General features: G+C 56.9%; 1 protein-coding gene across 2 annotated transcripts in view; it reads right to left on the bottom strand.

Moving 5' to 3' along the window:
- Positions 1–3,796: 3,796 nt before the first annotated feature.
- CELSR1 (cadherin EGF LAG seven-pass G-type receptor 1) overlaps positions 3,797–11,698 on the bottom strand; it is a 138,559-nt gene continuing 130,657 nt past the window's right edge. The window contains exons 26-35 of one of the 2 annotated variants that reach the window (XM_003783422.3): positions 10,093–10,205; positions 9,591–9,670; positions 9,339–9,465; positions 8,834–8,959; positions 8,447–8,541; positions 8,064–8,158; positions 7,731–7,880; positions 7,060–7,281; positions 6,634–6,874; positions 3,797–5,844 (exon numbers count right to left, since the gene is read on the bottom strand). In XM_003783422.3, the coding sequence (XP_003783470.2) occupies positions 5,820–5,844; positions 6,634–6,874; positions 7,060–7,281; positions 7,731–7,880; positions 8,064–8,158; positions 8,447–8,541; positions 8,834–8,959; positions 9,339–9,465; positions 9,591–9,670; positions 10,093–10,205 (1,274 nt within the window). In that variant the 3' untranslated portion in view covers positions 3,797–5,819. The remainder of the gene's footprint in view (positions 5,845–6,633; positions 6,875–7,059; positions 7,282–7,730; positions 7,881–8,063; positions 8,159–8,446; positions 8,542–8,833; positions 8,960–9,338; positions 9,466–9,590; positions 9,671–10,092; positions 10,206–11,698) is intronic. The other variant, XM_023509426.1, reaches the window with a different exon arrangement.

Here is an 11,698-nt window from a genome sequence, read left to right as displayed (position 1 = left end):
TCTGCCCTAATGTTGAGTGGATAAGGGGAGGCCTGCTGGGCAGAGTCTGCAGAAATTTTGAGGACGTCTCTTCCCTGTTGGGGGTCCTCACCCTTGGCTCAGAAGCCACTGGGACTGAGGGTCAGAGCTTTTGGTGGTGGCAGGGTAACAGCCCTCCCTGGGACAGGTCAGTCAGGGCTCCACAGCTGCTGCCCATCCCCTGGCAGTCAAACACCTGCCTTGTGGGGTGAGCGTGCTCATATGCAGAGCTGGGGCTGCCGGCCCATGGGGACGTGCACATTCGTATACACGCACCCTGGACCTGTGGCAGGAGTGTCCTTCCTCCTCAACAAGGGCTTGGGGCAAAGGAGTGATGTTGCCCAAAGGATAATCTCAGAGGCAGTCCCTCTCTGAAGCACAGATTGGAAGGGACTGGGTTGAACAGGTAGCCACAGAGGTTTGGGCAAGGGTGGCAGCAGGGTCGGGGGTGGATCTAGGAAGGACAGACAAAAAGCAGAGGTCTGGGGAGGAGCTGGTGACAAGGATGGTTGTCCTCAGCCCTGGAGCCGAGATGGCCAGGAAAGCTGGGCATCAGCCAGGGGTCTTGCCCACACACCCTGGTACATCAGGATGGGAGCGGCCACTGAGTCCAGCATTTGTCCTGCTTGCTACCCAGGGTGGGATTGGAGGGACAAGGAGGCCAAGGGCCCATCTGACCAGGAGTGGACCACACTCAGAGACTTCTGGGTCTGGTGTGGAGAGGCTTGGAGACCCAAGTCAGTTGGGAAGAAGGTGGCACAGCGGGGGAGTGGGGCAGGAGGCTGTGGCCTGGGAGTTGCAGAACTGGAGAGACCCCCTGTGTGGACTGTGTGGAACTAGCATGTGAACACCCAGGCTGCAGTGGCACTGGGGAGAATTGTAATTGTAACCACCATCTTATTGCGTCGGTAAACCCGTGGGAGAGGCAGATGTGGAAGGAGAGATGGGGATTATTGCACCCCACTCTACCCCTACCTGCAGCCCCCAAAGCCATACTCAGGGTGGGGGCTCAGCCAGGACAGCACAGTGAGAGAGCAGTGGCTTCCTGCCTGCAGAGCGAAACGTGAGGATGGTCTCAGATACCAGAGCAGGGGCTGCCCTGTCCTCCCTCTGGGCAGGAAGGAGTAATAACTCGTCCTCTGCCATTGGTTACTGAAGAGACCCTGCTTAACATCTCCCCATCCCAGGGGTCAACCCCAGCCCCCACCTGCCCTCTTCCCTACCCCTCCCTGTCTCTTTGCTGTGTACTTTGCCTTCTGCCAAGGCCCTGTCCAGTGGGGAGTGTCCCGGGAGCATAGCAGCCCTCACTGGGTGGGACCAGGAGGAGCCAGGAAAGGCCTGGAGGCAGGCCCAGTTCCACCTTGCAGACAAGTCCTAGCTGGTGGGGACCGTAAGTCCTGCTGAGCATGGTGGCTAGGCTGAAAGGCATCTTTGCTCTGACAGCTCAAAGCTCAGCACAGACTCCTGGGCTCCTTTCCCCGACACACTGTGCTGGGAACTAAGGTCCCATTGTGCTGTCCCAGGCTGACCCACCCAGGTCACAGAAATACGAGGATGGAGGAGGGGCAGCTGGGCAGAAGTCAGTGTGGACCTCAGGCCAGCCATAGGTGAGGCTGCCCTGTGTGTGTAGCCCCCGCTGGCTCTACCGTCCCAACAGACTCAGGGCCTATCTTCAGCCAGTGGAGGAAGAGAAGGGGGAGCACATAGCCTCTGCTCCTCCAGTCCCCAGCACACACCCACAGCACTGTCCCAACCAGCAAGTCTCCCCTCTGCCGTGCATACAGCTACCAGCCATGTCCTTTCGAGGCTACCAGCCAACTATGGAGAGCTCTGAGCAATACTGCAGAAATTTAGCGGAAGCTGTCAGCCAGGGGGGTGCCATTGTGCCAAGTCTAAGCACTTGGGTGGGGGCCATCAGATTCCACAGGCTGTAGCCTTTGGATACCTTCATAAGACGTGGGCAGGCCAGAGGAGCAGGGATGGGAAATAGCCTCTTTACAGGGGGATTCCCTCCACCCCTTGGGCCCAGGCCCCAGCCACCAGCCATGACTAAAATCAAGAGAGGGCAGCTGGGCTCAGTGGCTCAGGCCTATAGTCCCAGCATCTGGAGGCTGAAGCAGGAGGGCTGCTTGAGGCCAGGAGTTTGAGGAAGAGCAAGAGAGACCCTGTCTCTACAAAAATAGAAAAAAGCTGGACATGGTGGTGGTCTCCTGTAGTTACAGCTACTCAGGAGGCTAAGGCAGGAGGATCACTCATCACTTGAGCTCAGGAGTCTGAGGCTGCAGTGAGTTGAGTGGGTACCACTGTGCTCTGCATTCTCGGCCCAGGGCAGAGCTGGATGCCTGTCAGCACCTGCTTCCTGTTCGTGACATAAAGGAGCTTATGGCCCCCATGTTTCCAGAGTGATCTCCATGAGATCCTAAGATAGCACCCCTCTCCTCACAACTGGGTGGCTCCTTCCCCATGAAGCCAGTTTCAGGTGCCCTGAACTGCTGTCTGCCCACAGTTCCAGCTCCTACATTGCCTGTGCCACTGGACTCCTTCCCATGCCTGGTCACTCACTACCTCTTGAGGCTCTTAACAGGCCTGCCTCTGGGGAGGCTAAAGCTGGCACTGGAGAAGTGGCCCAGCTACTCCTGGCAGCTTGGATGCTGCTCACGCTGGTGTTTGTGCCCAGATGTGATCACAGAGGGGCGTGTTTTGCCCTTGTCTGCTCTTGGCAGTCCTCAGGAAGACACTAGGCCCAGCTGTCCTGTGGCTTTCTTAGATACTTGCTTCCTTGTTAGTCATGGCTTTGGGGTTGTGATAGGTCTATCCCATTGTGTTCACTACCAAGCATTCTGGAGGGCAAATGGGAGGTACAGGGGGGGAAGGAGGTGATATGTAAAAACTGCCTTTGACTTTAGGGGTGTTCCAGGCTTTTCTTGTTCCTCTGTCAGTTTGAACCTGGGGGTGGCCCTAATCTCTGGCGCCAGGCTTCCAGAGGGGACAGGGGAAAGGAAGGGAACACTGGGCTGAAGAGTCCTGGGGGCCCCTTTATTTTTCTCTCTGCTCTACTTTTTCTGGAGGGTGAGGGGACACAGTTGGGCAGACATGTGGGGGCAGGGCAGGTGGCTAGAACTTTGGGAGAAACCTACTTTTCTGGACAGGAACCAAGAAAAGGGGCCCTAGGAGTTAAGAGTGAGTCAGATCCCAGCAAGGGGGAGGCTGGGGAAGCAGCCCCCTAGGGCTTCCTGTATGCCAGCAGAAGCCCTCCTTGGGTGCCACAGCCGACCAAAAGGGAACCTAACTGGACTGCTGCTGAAACAAACAAAAGGACATTTAAAACAGAGGCTTTTGAGGTGGGTGGATTGCCCTGAGCTCATAGGTTTGAGGCTAGCCTGAACAAAAGTGAGTCCATCTCTAAAAATAGCCAGGCCTTGTGGCGGGTGCCTATAGCCTCAGCTGCTTGGGAGGCTGAGGTGAAAGAATTGCTTGAGCCTAAGAGTTTGAGGTTGCCGTGAGCTATGAGGCCACAGCACTCTACTGGGGGGGGGGGTGACAAAGTGAGACTGTCTCAAAAATAAATAATAAAATGGGAGCTTTAATACAGCCCAGAGAATCACAGCATCCAAAGTGCCATCTGAGGATTCAATGTGAGATTACTCAGCAGAGTTTTCTGGCACGACACTCCTGCACCCCACTGTCTGCATCCCACGTGTGGTGGGTCACTTCCCATCCATGGTCTAGTCCCCAACTGCAGTGGGGCAGGGGGAGAAAAACCTGCACAGCAGAAGTACAAATTCAAAAATCTTAATTTATTGTAGACGCTTCTCACTTGGGTGGTAATTCCAGTGTTTTAACATTAATAAATACACATTTGTTAAAAACCTCCAGTGTGTAATCTCTGTCATAAAGTCTTAAGTAGTAAAAATAGGTTTATATTTTTCCTGTCTTAGTAAACTGACGATTGTTTTTTGGTAACAGTTCTAATCAAATTAAAAACTCAAGGGGCGAAATCAGCTGTGGAACAATAAGTGATGATGTGAAAGTGAGGTGCTCAAAGGCTTGGAAATAGCAAACCCTCTTCGTACTCGGAAAACATCCAGTCAGTGGCGGACATCTGAAGAGCCCGTCATCGTGTGTCTTCAGAAGGCCACTCACCTGTTAAGGCACATGTATAATTCATTCAGCTCTAAGGACATGGGTCCCATTTCACTGCCCTTAGTGTGTCAGGAGTGCTTCTCTCCTGTGCAGCGTCTGTGGACAAGGCTCACATTTTCATCCAAGTTAAGACTGGATGGAAATCTTTCCGTTTTATTTGATTTCATCCTATTTTGTGGTTTCCCATATATTTTTTTCACATGGCAGGCCTTTTATTTTGTTTCCCATATTTGGAAGCAGCTGTGTTGATCATTTAATTGGGCACCTGATCTGAAGAACAAAGGAAACACTGGAATAAAACGTGTCTGAAGTTCCGGGCTCCACTCCACAGCCCTCCGGGTCTCGCTGCACCAGCTGCCCATAGTGGGACAGTCACAGCCAGTCCCTGGTATGAGTTTCCAAAAACAGTTTGGTAACCATCAAAAAGTATGGCTGTGGCTTTGTCCCTCTTCACAATTGGCCATTTGAAGCAAAATGAAGTAATTGGTCAGACTCTGGGGGTGGGTCCCCTGCCTGCCTGGAGATCCTTGGAGTCTCAAAGAGCAAGAAAATTGGCAGGAGGGAATGTGACATCCTGGAAGACCTCATGCCGCCATCTGAATTGGGAACGTGTGAACATGTTGAGCTCCCACCAGGAGCAAGAGCGCAGGGACAAAGGAAGTCCCCACCTGCGGTCCTGTGCTACCTGGGAAGGGCTCCAGCCAGGGCGCCAGGCCCACAGTGGGTGGAGGTGGCAGTCAGGGAATGACTGGCTGTGAAACTCCGGTTGTGTGGTGACTGCATTCCACACTGGTCTCAGCTGGACTTCACTGACCTGCCCAGTCCCACACCTCCCTATCTTGGACCCACCCCTGTCAAGGCAGGTGGGTGCTGAGGGCAAACGGATGTAGCAGTGAACACGCTGGGCGTTTGGGAGGCCTGCAGGGACACGCACTGGCCCCTTGCAGGAGCTTTTACAACTCAATTTTAACCTCACTGCTAATGTACTTTCCACCTTTGTTCTGCCTGGACACCAGTTGTGTCCATGCATGCCAGATTCAAGTACAACTGTGCAATCTTCCTTACATAAGAAACAGAGATCATGCCACAGATCTCCCAGTATCAACAAAGTCAATACTTATTGCAAAATGCAAAATATACATAGGTTTTCCCCTGCTCAGAGTCCCATACAAATATATAAAAGTATCTGCACCTTTTCAGCAGAGCAAAGTAATCTGCCTTAAGACAAGAGGTGCCTTCACAAAGGGCTGTCCAGGCTGCTGGCCATGTGCCTGTCCTACAGGGAGATGCTTGCACAGTGGCCAGACCTGTCTTTGGTCTGTGCCCAGCATCCACGAACCTGCTCACAGCCAGGCCAGCAGCACAGTTTTGGCTGTTTGCAGTCTAAGGACCACGCCGGCCAGCTGAGCAGTCCACGCCTCCCTCACACCTATGAGCTTTGGCACTTGTCACAGGGTCTGACTAGCCCTGAACCCCTGGGAGATCTGAGGGCTTTTTGTCTGGACTGTCAGTTGTGGGGTGGCCACTGTGAAGACCTCCCATACCCAGGGCCTGCTTCAGTCCATGGGCAGTGGTCCCTCGGGCTCCAAGATCCCAGGGCTTGACAACACAGCAGGCTGTATAGCAGTGATGAGCTTGCCTCACGGTTTCCTGATGGTTCAAATTGAAGTTTCGTTACTGCCTCTGCACGTGGGAAGAAGCCGTCAGGCAGGTGGAAGGTCAGTGAGGAGGGCAGCCAGGTGGGGTCCAAGGTCACACAGGGGCAGAATCCCCCCACTTAGATACCGGGGCTCCAGGGAAGGCAAGCTTAGGTTGGATGAAGCTGCCTTGTAAGGCAGGATGGCACCCAGTCCTGACACCCTCTCAGTGGCACATGGAGTATCAAGATTAGAAACCAACTCACATTTTTTTTTTTTTTGAGATCACACCCTGTCACCCCAGCTTGAGTATAGAGGTGTATCATCATAGCTTACTGCCTCTAATTCCTGTGCTCGAGGGATCCTCCTGAGTCCTGGGGTTACACGCATGAGCTACCAGGCCCAGCCAAACACACATCTTTAAACTGATTTTTAGGAGTGGTGAGAGATCTGACTCTGATGCTTTGCACCTGCCTTGGAAATTGTAGGGAAGAGGAGTGATGGGCGGGAGTCCAGAGCCAAGACCCTACTCCTCACTGCTGTGCTGGGCGCCTTGAAGCCTCGGTCTCCTTGGCCATACAATGGGCTGGCTGGGAGACAGTGCCTGTGAACGCCGAGCCCAGCGCACCTTAAGTCCTAGCATTTTAGGACCGGCCATCAGAGGCTTGGCCAGTGCAGCCCCAGGCTGCAGGACAGAGAGTCTGCCCCACCTATGAGACGGTTCCTCCTTGGCCCCTGCCTGGAGGGCTTACTCTGTGCTCAAGATTCCAGGTGACAGGCACGCCAGGCTGCTGACCACCGTCCCGTCTCTCCCGGGGAGGTCGAGGCTACTCACTCAGAGTCAGAGCCATCGGCCTGGGCGCTCCCGGCGCGCACGTTCATGGCCATCCCGTTGAGGTGCTCACGGCCGGGCTCCCGCCGCGAGTTCTTGACCGTGATGGCGCAGTCGGAGCCCAGGGAGGACGTGCGCGAGGACGCGGGGCTCTGCTCACAGTCCGCCAGCTTCTCACGGAGCCTGCCCTTCAGCGTCTGCTCCGTCAGCGGCGGCGGGTAGGTTCCCTTGTTTTTCAAGATGCCTGGGAGGAGACAGGTGCAGCCGGCTGGGATCGCAGAGTCCTCCCTGCGCGCCTGCGCTGCTCGGTTCTCCTGGCCCGATGCCCCCGCCCACTCCTAGAAGCCCCGCCCACTCCCAGAAGCCCCGCCCCAGCCTCACCACCCTGGGACCAGGGCTTTTCCCAGCACCCTAGGACCCCTCACGCACCTTTCCTCTGCTCCGGGGGCTGCTGAGCAGACTTGATCGCGACCTCACTCTCCGTGTCTGGGGCGCGGTCCCCGCAGTGACTGCCCTGCTCCTCCCGGTGCAGCTCCACACTGACCCTGGTCTCCACCTTCAGGTGGGGCTGACCACCCGGGCCCTCGCTGTCACTGCCTGCCAAGCTCTCGTCGGGCCAGCCGGCCGGGATGTGGTTAGCCACAGCGTTCCCTGAGCCACAAGAGCCGCACTCAGTGAGCAGCCCGCTAAAAGCCGGTTGGTGCCACCGGCTAAAAACCACGCCCCTGGAGAGTCAACAATCTGGTGGCTCTTGAGTGGCCCTGACCCTAAAGGGGACCCAGAGAGGGAATGTCTGGATAATAGGGACCCTCAGCTGTGACCCCCACGCTGCAGCCCAACACCTGGAACCACGAGTGGCTGCCCTCTGGCAGCATCACCTGCTCCCTGCACGAAACGTCCACAGAGGCCCCCCAAGGCTTTGCGGCCCTTGTTCAGATGCTCAGAGGAGAGCACAGTGGGTGGTGGGTCCTCCTAGGGCCAGGGTCTTCCAACCAGGCCGTGTCCCCGTGTGTCCACAGCTCTGTAGGGCATGTCCTGGAGGCAAGGTCTCCAGACACAGCCAGGGCCTGCCTGATGGCCTCCTGGGCCCCATCACTCACCTTTGGGGGTGCTGTGGATAGGGCCCCGGGCCGGGTCCCATCTGTCTTGGGCCTCCGCCCCGTCATCCTCGCTGTCTGACGAATGTGAGGAGGCATAGGAGCTGCTGTGCTCATCCAGGGACAGCTCGCTATCTGAGTCTGAGTCCTGGCCTGCAAGGGCCATAGGAGGAGATGGGGGATCATGCCCTGGGGGACAGCACGTGTGGCCCCAGGCAAGTGAGAGTATCAAGTCCTTGCTAACACTCTACCAAAGGTGTAAGTGCTCCAGGGACTGAGGGGCTGTGGGGGAGATAAGACCAAGCCTGGGGCTCCTCTGTCCCCAGGGAACTGTACCATGGGGCTTCCTGGGGATGAAGGACGAATCTGGCTCTCCATGGCCACCCCGTGCTGGCCCAGAGGACACACTGAGCTTCTGGATACCTTCGTCCCTGGAGAGGATGGGGAGGGTAGGCTCAGCACCTTCCTCAGAGGACAGATGATGTGGCCACCCAGTGTTACTGGAAGATGATCTGGAAGATTGTCGACCACCACCCCATCTGTGCTCCCGTCCATGACAATAGCAGACAAAGCGGGGCTCCTGAGCGTGGAGGGAGGTATGGACTAGAGCGTCAGGATGAGCTGGGGGCCTCCACACAGACTAGGCAGAGGTGATGAAGCCATGGCCAAGGAACAGCCTCCCCCTCCCCAGGGCCCAGGGAGGACATGGCCGGCCTGACCTGATGGTGCTGTCCAGTGAGGCGGTGGACTCGCCCAGGGCTGTGCGTAGCATCTCGGGGCCGTCACTATACGTGTTGTTGCAGTTAAGTGACCGCTGGGGAAGGACCGGCTGGTTATTTGGGGGTGGAAGCCACCATGCACAGCTGTAGAGGCTGGCTCCGGCCCCATTGCAAGACCTCTGCCCAGCAGAACAGCTAACCTTTACTGCACAGGAGCCCTGAGGGACAGCACCCAACCCAAACCACACTGTAGTCGGGGACACCTCACTGCTATGGCCATGGCCTCCCAAGGGGCCCTGACCCCCATCTTCCTGACTTTGAAAAGTGAGCCCTGCCCTGAATGGTGCCACCCAGCCCTCAGGCCTGCGGGGCCCCGTTGGCGCCTACTGTAAGCAGGGTGGCCCTGGTGGTAGCCGAGTCATCTGGGTGCAGCTTCTTCCCGGTGAGTACCCCCTTCAGGTGTTTCCGGACCTCCCTGCTGAGCACACAGTGGAAGAGGAGGACGAAGAGGCCCTGAAAGGGAACCAGGTAGGTCAGCCCAGGTCAGCCTGCTGGTGCCACCTCCCTGTGGATGCCCAGGGCCAGCCAGCCGGGCAAATAGCTGGGAGTGCCTAGGGCAAGCCTGGCCTGCACCAGGCAGTCCCAGGGTCACCTGGGGTCACCACTGTGTCATCAATCTGCTGGATGGTCCTTGGTGTGACTCATCAGTGGCCACTCCTCCTCCCTGGAGACCAAGTGGGATTTGTGCCACCTGGCCGTGGTTCTGGGGACAGTGGACCTTACCACAAGCCCCTCCTCAAATCCTCGTGGCTCTGCTGCCACAGGGTAGCCCCATTTGCCCACCAGGGCTGTCCCAGCAGTGGCCCTGCCAGGCAATTCCCCCGACTCCTACCTGCAAGCAGCTGAAGATGGCAAAGAGGTAGTGAAAGGCCAGCACGTCGCTGTTCACCGCCAGCAGCCCAAGCAGCCAGGTGGCACTGACCAGCAGCAGCAGGAGGAAGGCCGTCCTCAGCAGGGGGCTGCGGGCAGGGGCAGGGGCTGAGCCCAGCCTTCTCTCTCTCACTCACCTCCCCATTTATCTGTCTGTCCACCCGTCCACCTGTCCCTCTGTCCACCCACTCATCATCATTCATCCTCAACTCACACGACACCCTTTCTTTCATAATAGTGGTGCTTCCTGTGGCAGGACACCCTTACAGACAGGACAAAGATGACTGTATTGATCTGAAAAGGGTAAGAGAAAAAGCCTGAGTCAGGTGGGTGTCAAAGACTTGGAGGCTTCTCCATCTGCATCTCAGAGGAAGGCCTGGGACCCTACCTGTGGCATGAGGCTGACCTGCCCAGCCCTGCCCAGGCAGGGCCATCACACCAGCCTGCCTGTGCGGGGCCCAGAGTTGAGGCAGAGCAGTCTCACGGTGGGCACAACATGAAACCTGGAACCTGGGATCTGAGGGCAAGGCCTGGGACTGGCCTGGCAGCTTTACGGACCACAGCCCTGAGAGAAGCCCTCCCAGCCACAATATAGCCCCGGAAAGAGTGAGTAGCACCGGCCAACTCGGAACCTCCCTTCCAACCAACACACCCTTCAGATATCTGGGCACATGTGTCCCCAAGAATCTGGATTCTGGGAAGGCCCCAACACTCACAATTATAACTGCTCCGATGGGCCCAGCAAAACTCCAAATCAGGGTGTCCTGAAGGGACAGCCAGCAGAAGTCAGGGTTCCCATAGCCCTGGGGGTCGAGGCCAACTGCCAGTCCTGACACACGAGGAAGGCAGAGAAGAGTGAGGGACACAAACTCAGATGGCCACCCCTGCCCAGTGTGGGGCAGCACCCCCAGGACCAGCTGGGGCAGGACACAAGCGGGGCCCAGCATGGCCCCAGTGTTGGGAGCCCCAGAGAAACAGCCAGGTGTAAGGAAGGCCCAGGGAGCCCTGCACATCCCTGCCCCGAGGCTTAGGGTAAAGGGCATAAGAGCTGCTCCAGGGTCAGCCCCACAGAGGCCCAGCCCAGCTGGGGTCTGCTGAGGAAGATCAGGGAGGGCAGAAACCCGATGGCACAGAAGGAACTATGAAGATAGTATTGGGGTGGGAGGGGATGTGAACACACGCACACCCCTCACATGTACACACACTCGGGACACTATACACACATCACACATGCAACTGTGCCGACGCACCACACATGTGCACACACGCTCGGGACACACACTGTGCACACATCACACACGCACACTGTGCCAACGCACCACACGTGTACACACGCTCGGGACACACAATGTACACACATCACACATGCAACTGTGCCGATGCACCACACATGTGCACACACGCTCGGGACACACAATGTACACACATCACACATGCAACTGTGCCGACGCACCACACACGTGCACACAGGCTTGGGACACACACTGTACACACATCACACATGCAACTGTGCCGACGCACCACACACGTGCACACAGGCTTGAGACACACACTGTACACACTGTGCCGACGCACCACACACATGCACACACGCTCGGGACACACACTGTGCACACATCACACATGCACACTGTGCCGACGCACCACACATGTGCACACACGCTCGGGACACACACTGTGCACACATCACACATGCAACTGTGCCGACGCACCACACGTGTACACACGCTTGGGGCACACACTGTACACACATCACACATGCACACTGTGCCGATGCACCACACATGTGCACACACGCTCGGGACACACACTGTACACACTGTGCCGACGCACCACACACGTGCACACAGGCTTGGGACACACACTGTGCACACATCACACATGCACACTGTGCCGACACACCACACACATCCACACACACGTGTACACACGTGCAGGCATTCATCCGCACACTCACCACTGAGGCTGCTAGGAAAACTGCTTGCATTCAGATAAGAACGTGAGAAACCCCCATTTCTCCCATAATCTAAGGTGTAGGCGCATCTCTAACACCCACCTAAGCTGGGTCAGGACTGCCCATCCCTGCGGAGCCACTGCAGCCCCAAGTCTGGGGCAGGAGACACTGGCCGCTACTCCCATGTGCCCCTCCCACACCTGGATAGCTCTGCCTACTTGTCCCCATTTAAAGCTTCTTGTTATTAAAACCTTAGAAAGATGGTGTCTCGGCTCAGCGCCTATAGCTCAACCAGCTAAGGCGCCAGCCACGTACACCTAAGGTGGCGGGTTCGAATCCCCAGCCCAGACCCGCCAAACAACGACGGC

This window comes from Otolemur garnettii, unplaced genomic scaffold (genome assembly GCF_000181295.1).
Source record: "Otolemur garnettii isolate 467f Iridium unplaced genomic scaffold, OtoGar3 scaffold00007, whole genome shotgun sequence".
In the NCBI taxonomy this organism is placed as follows: Eukaryota; Metazoa; Chordata; class Mammalia; order Primates; family Galagidae; genus Otolemur; species Otolemur garnettii.
This window is presented reverse-complemented; position numbering and strand designations above follow the sequence as displayed.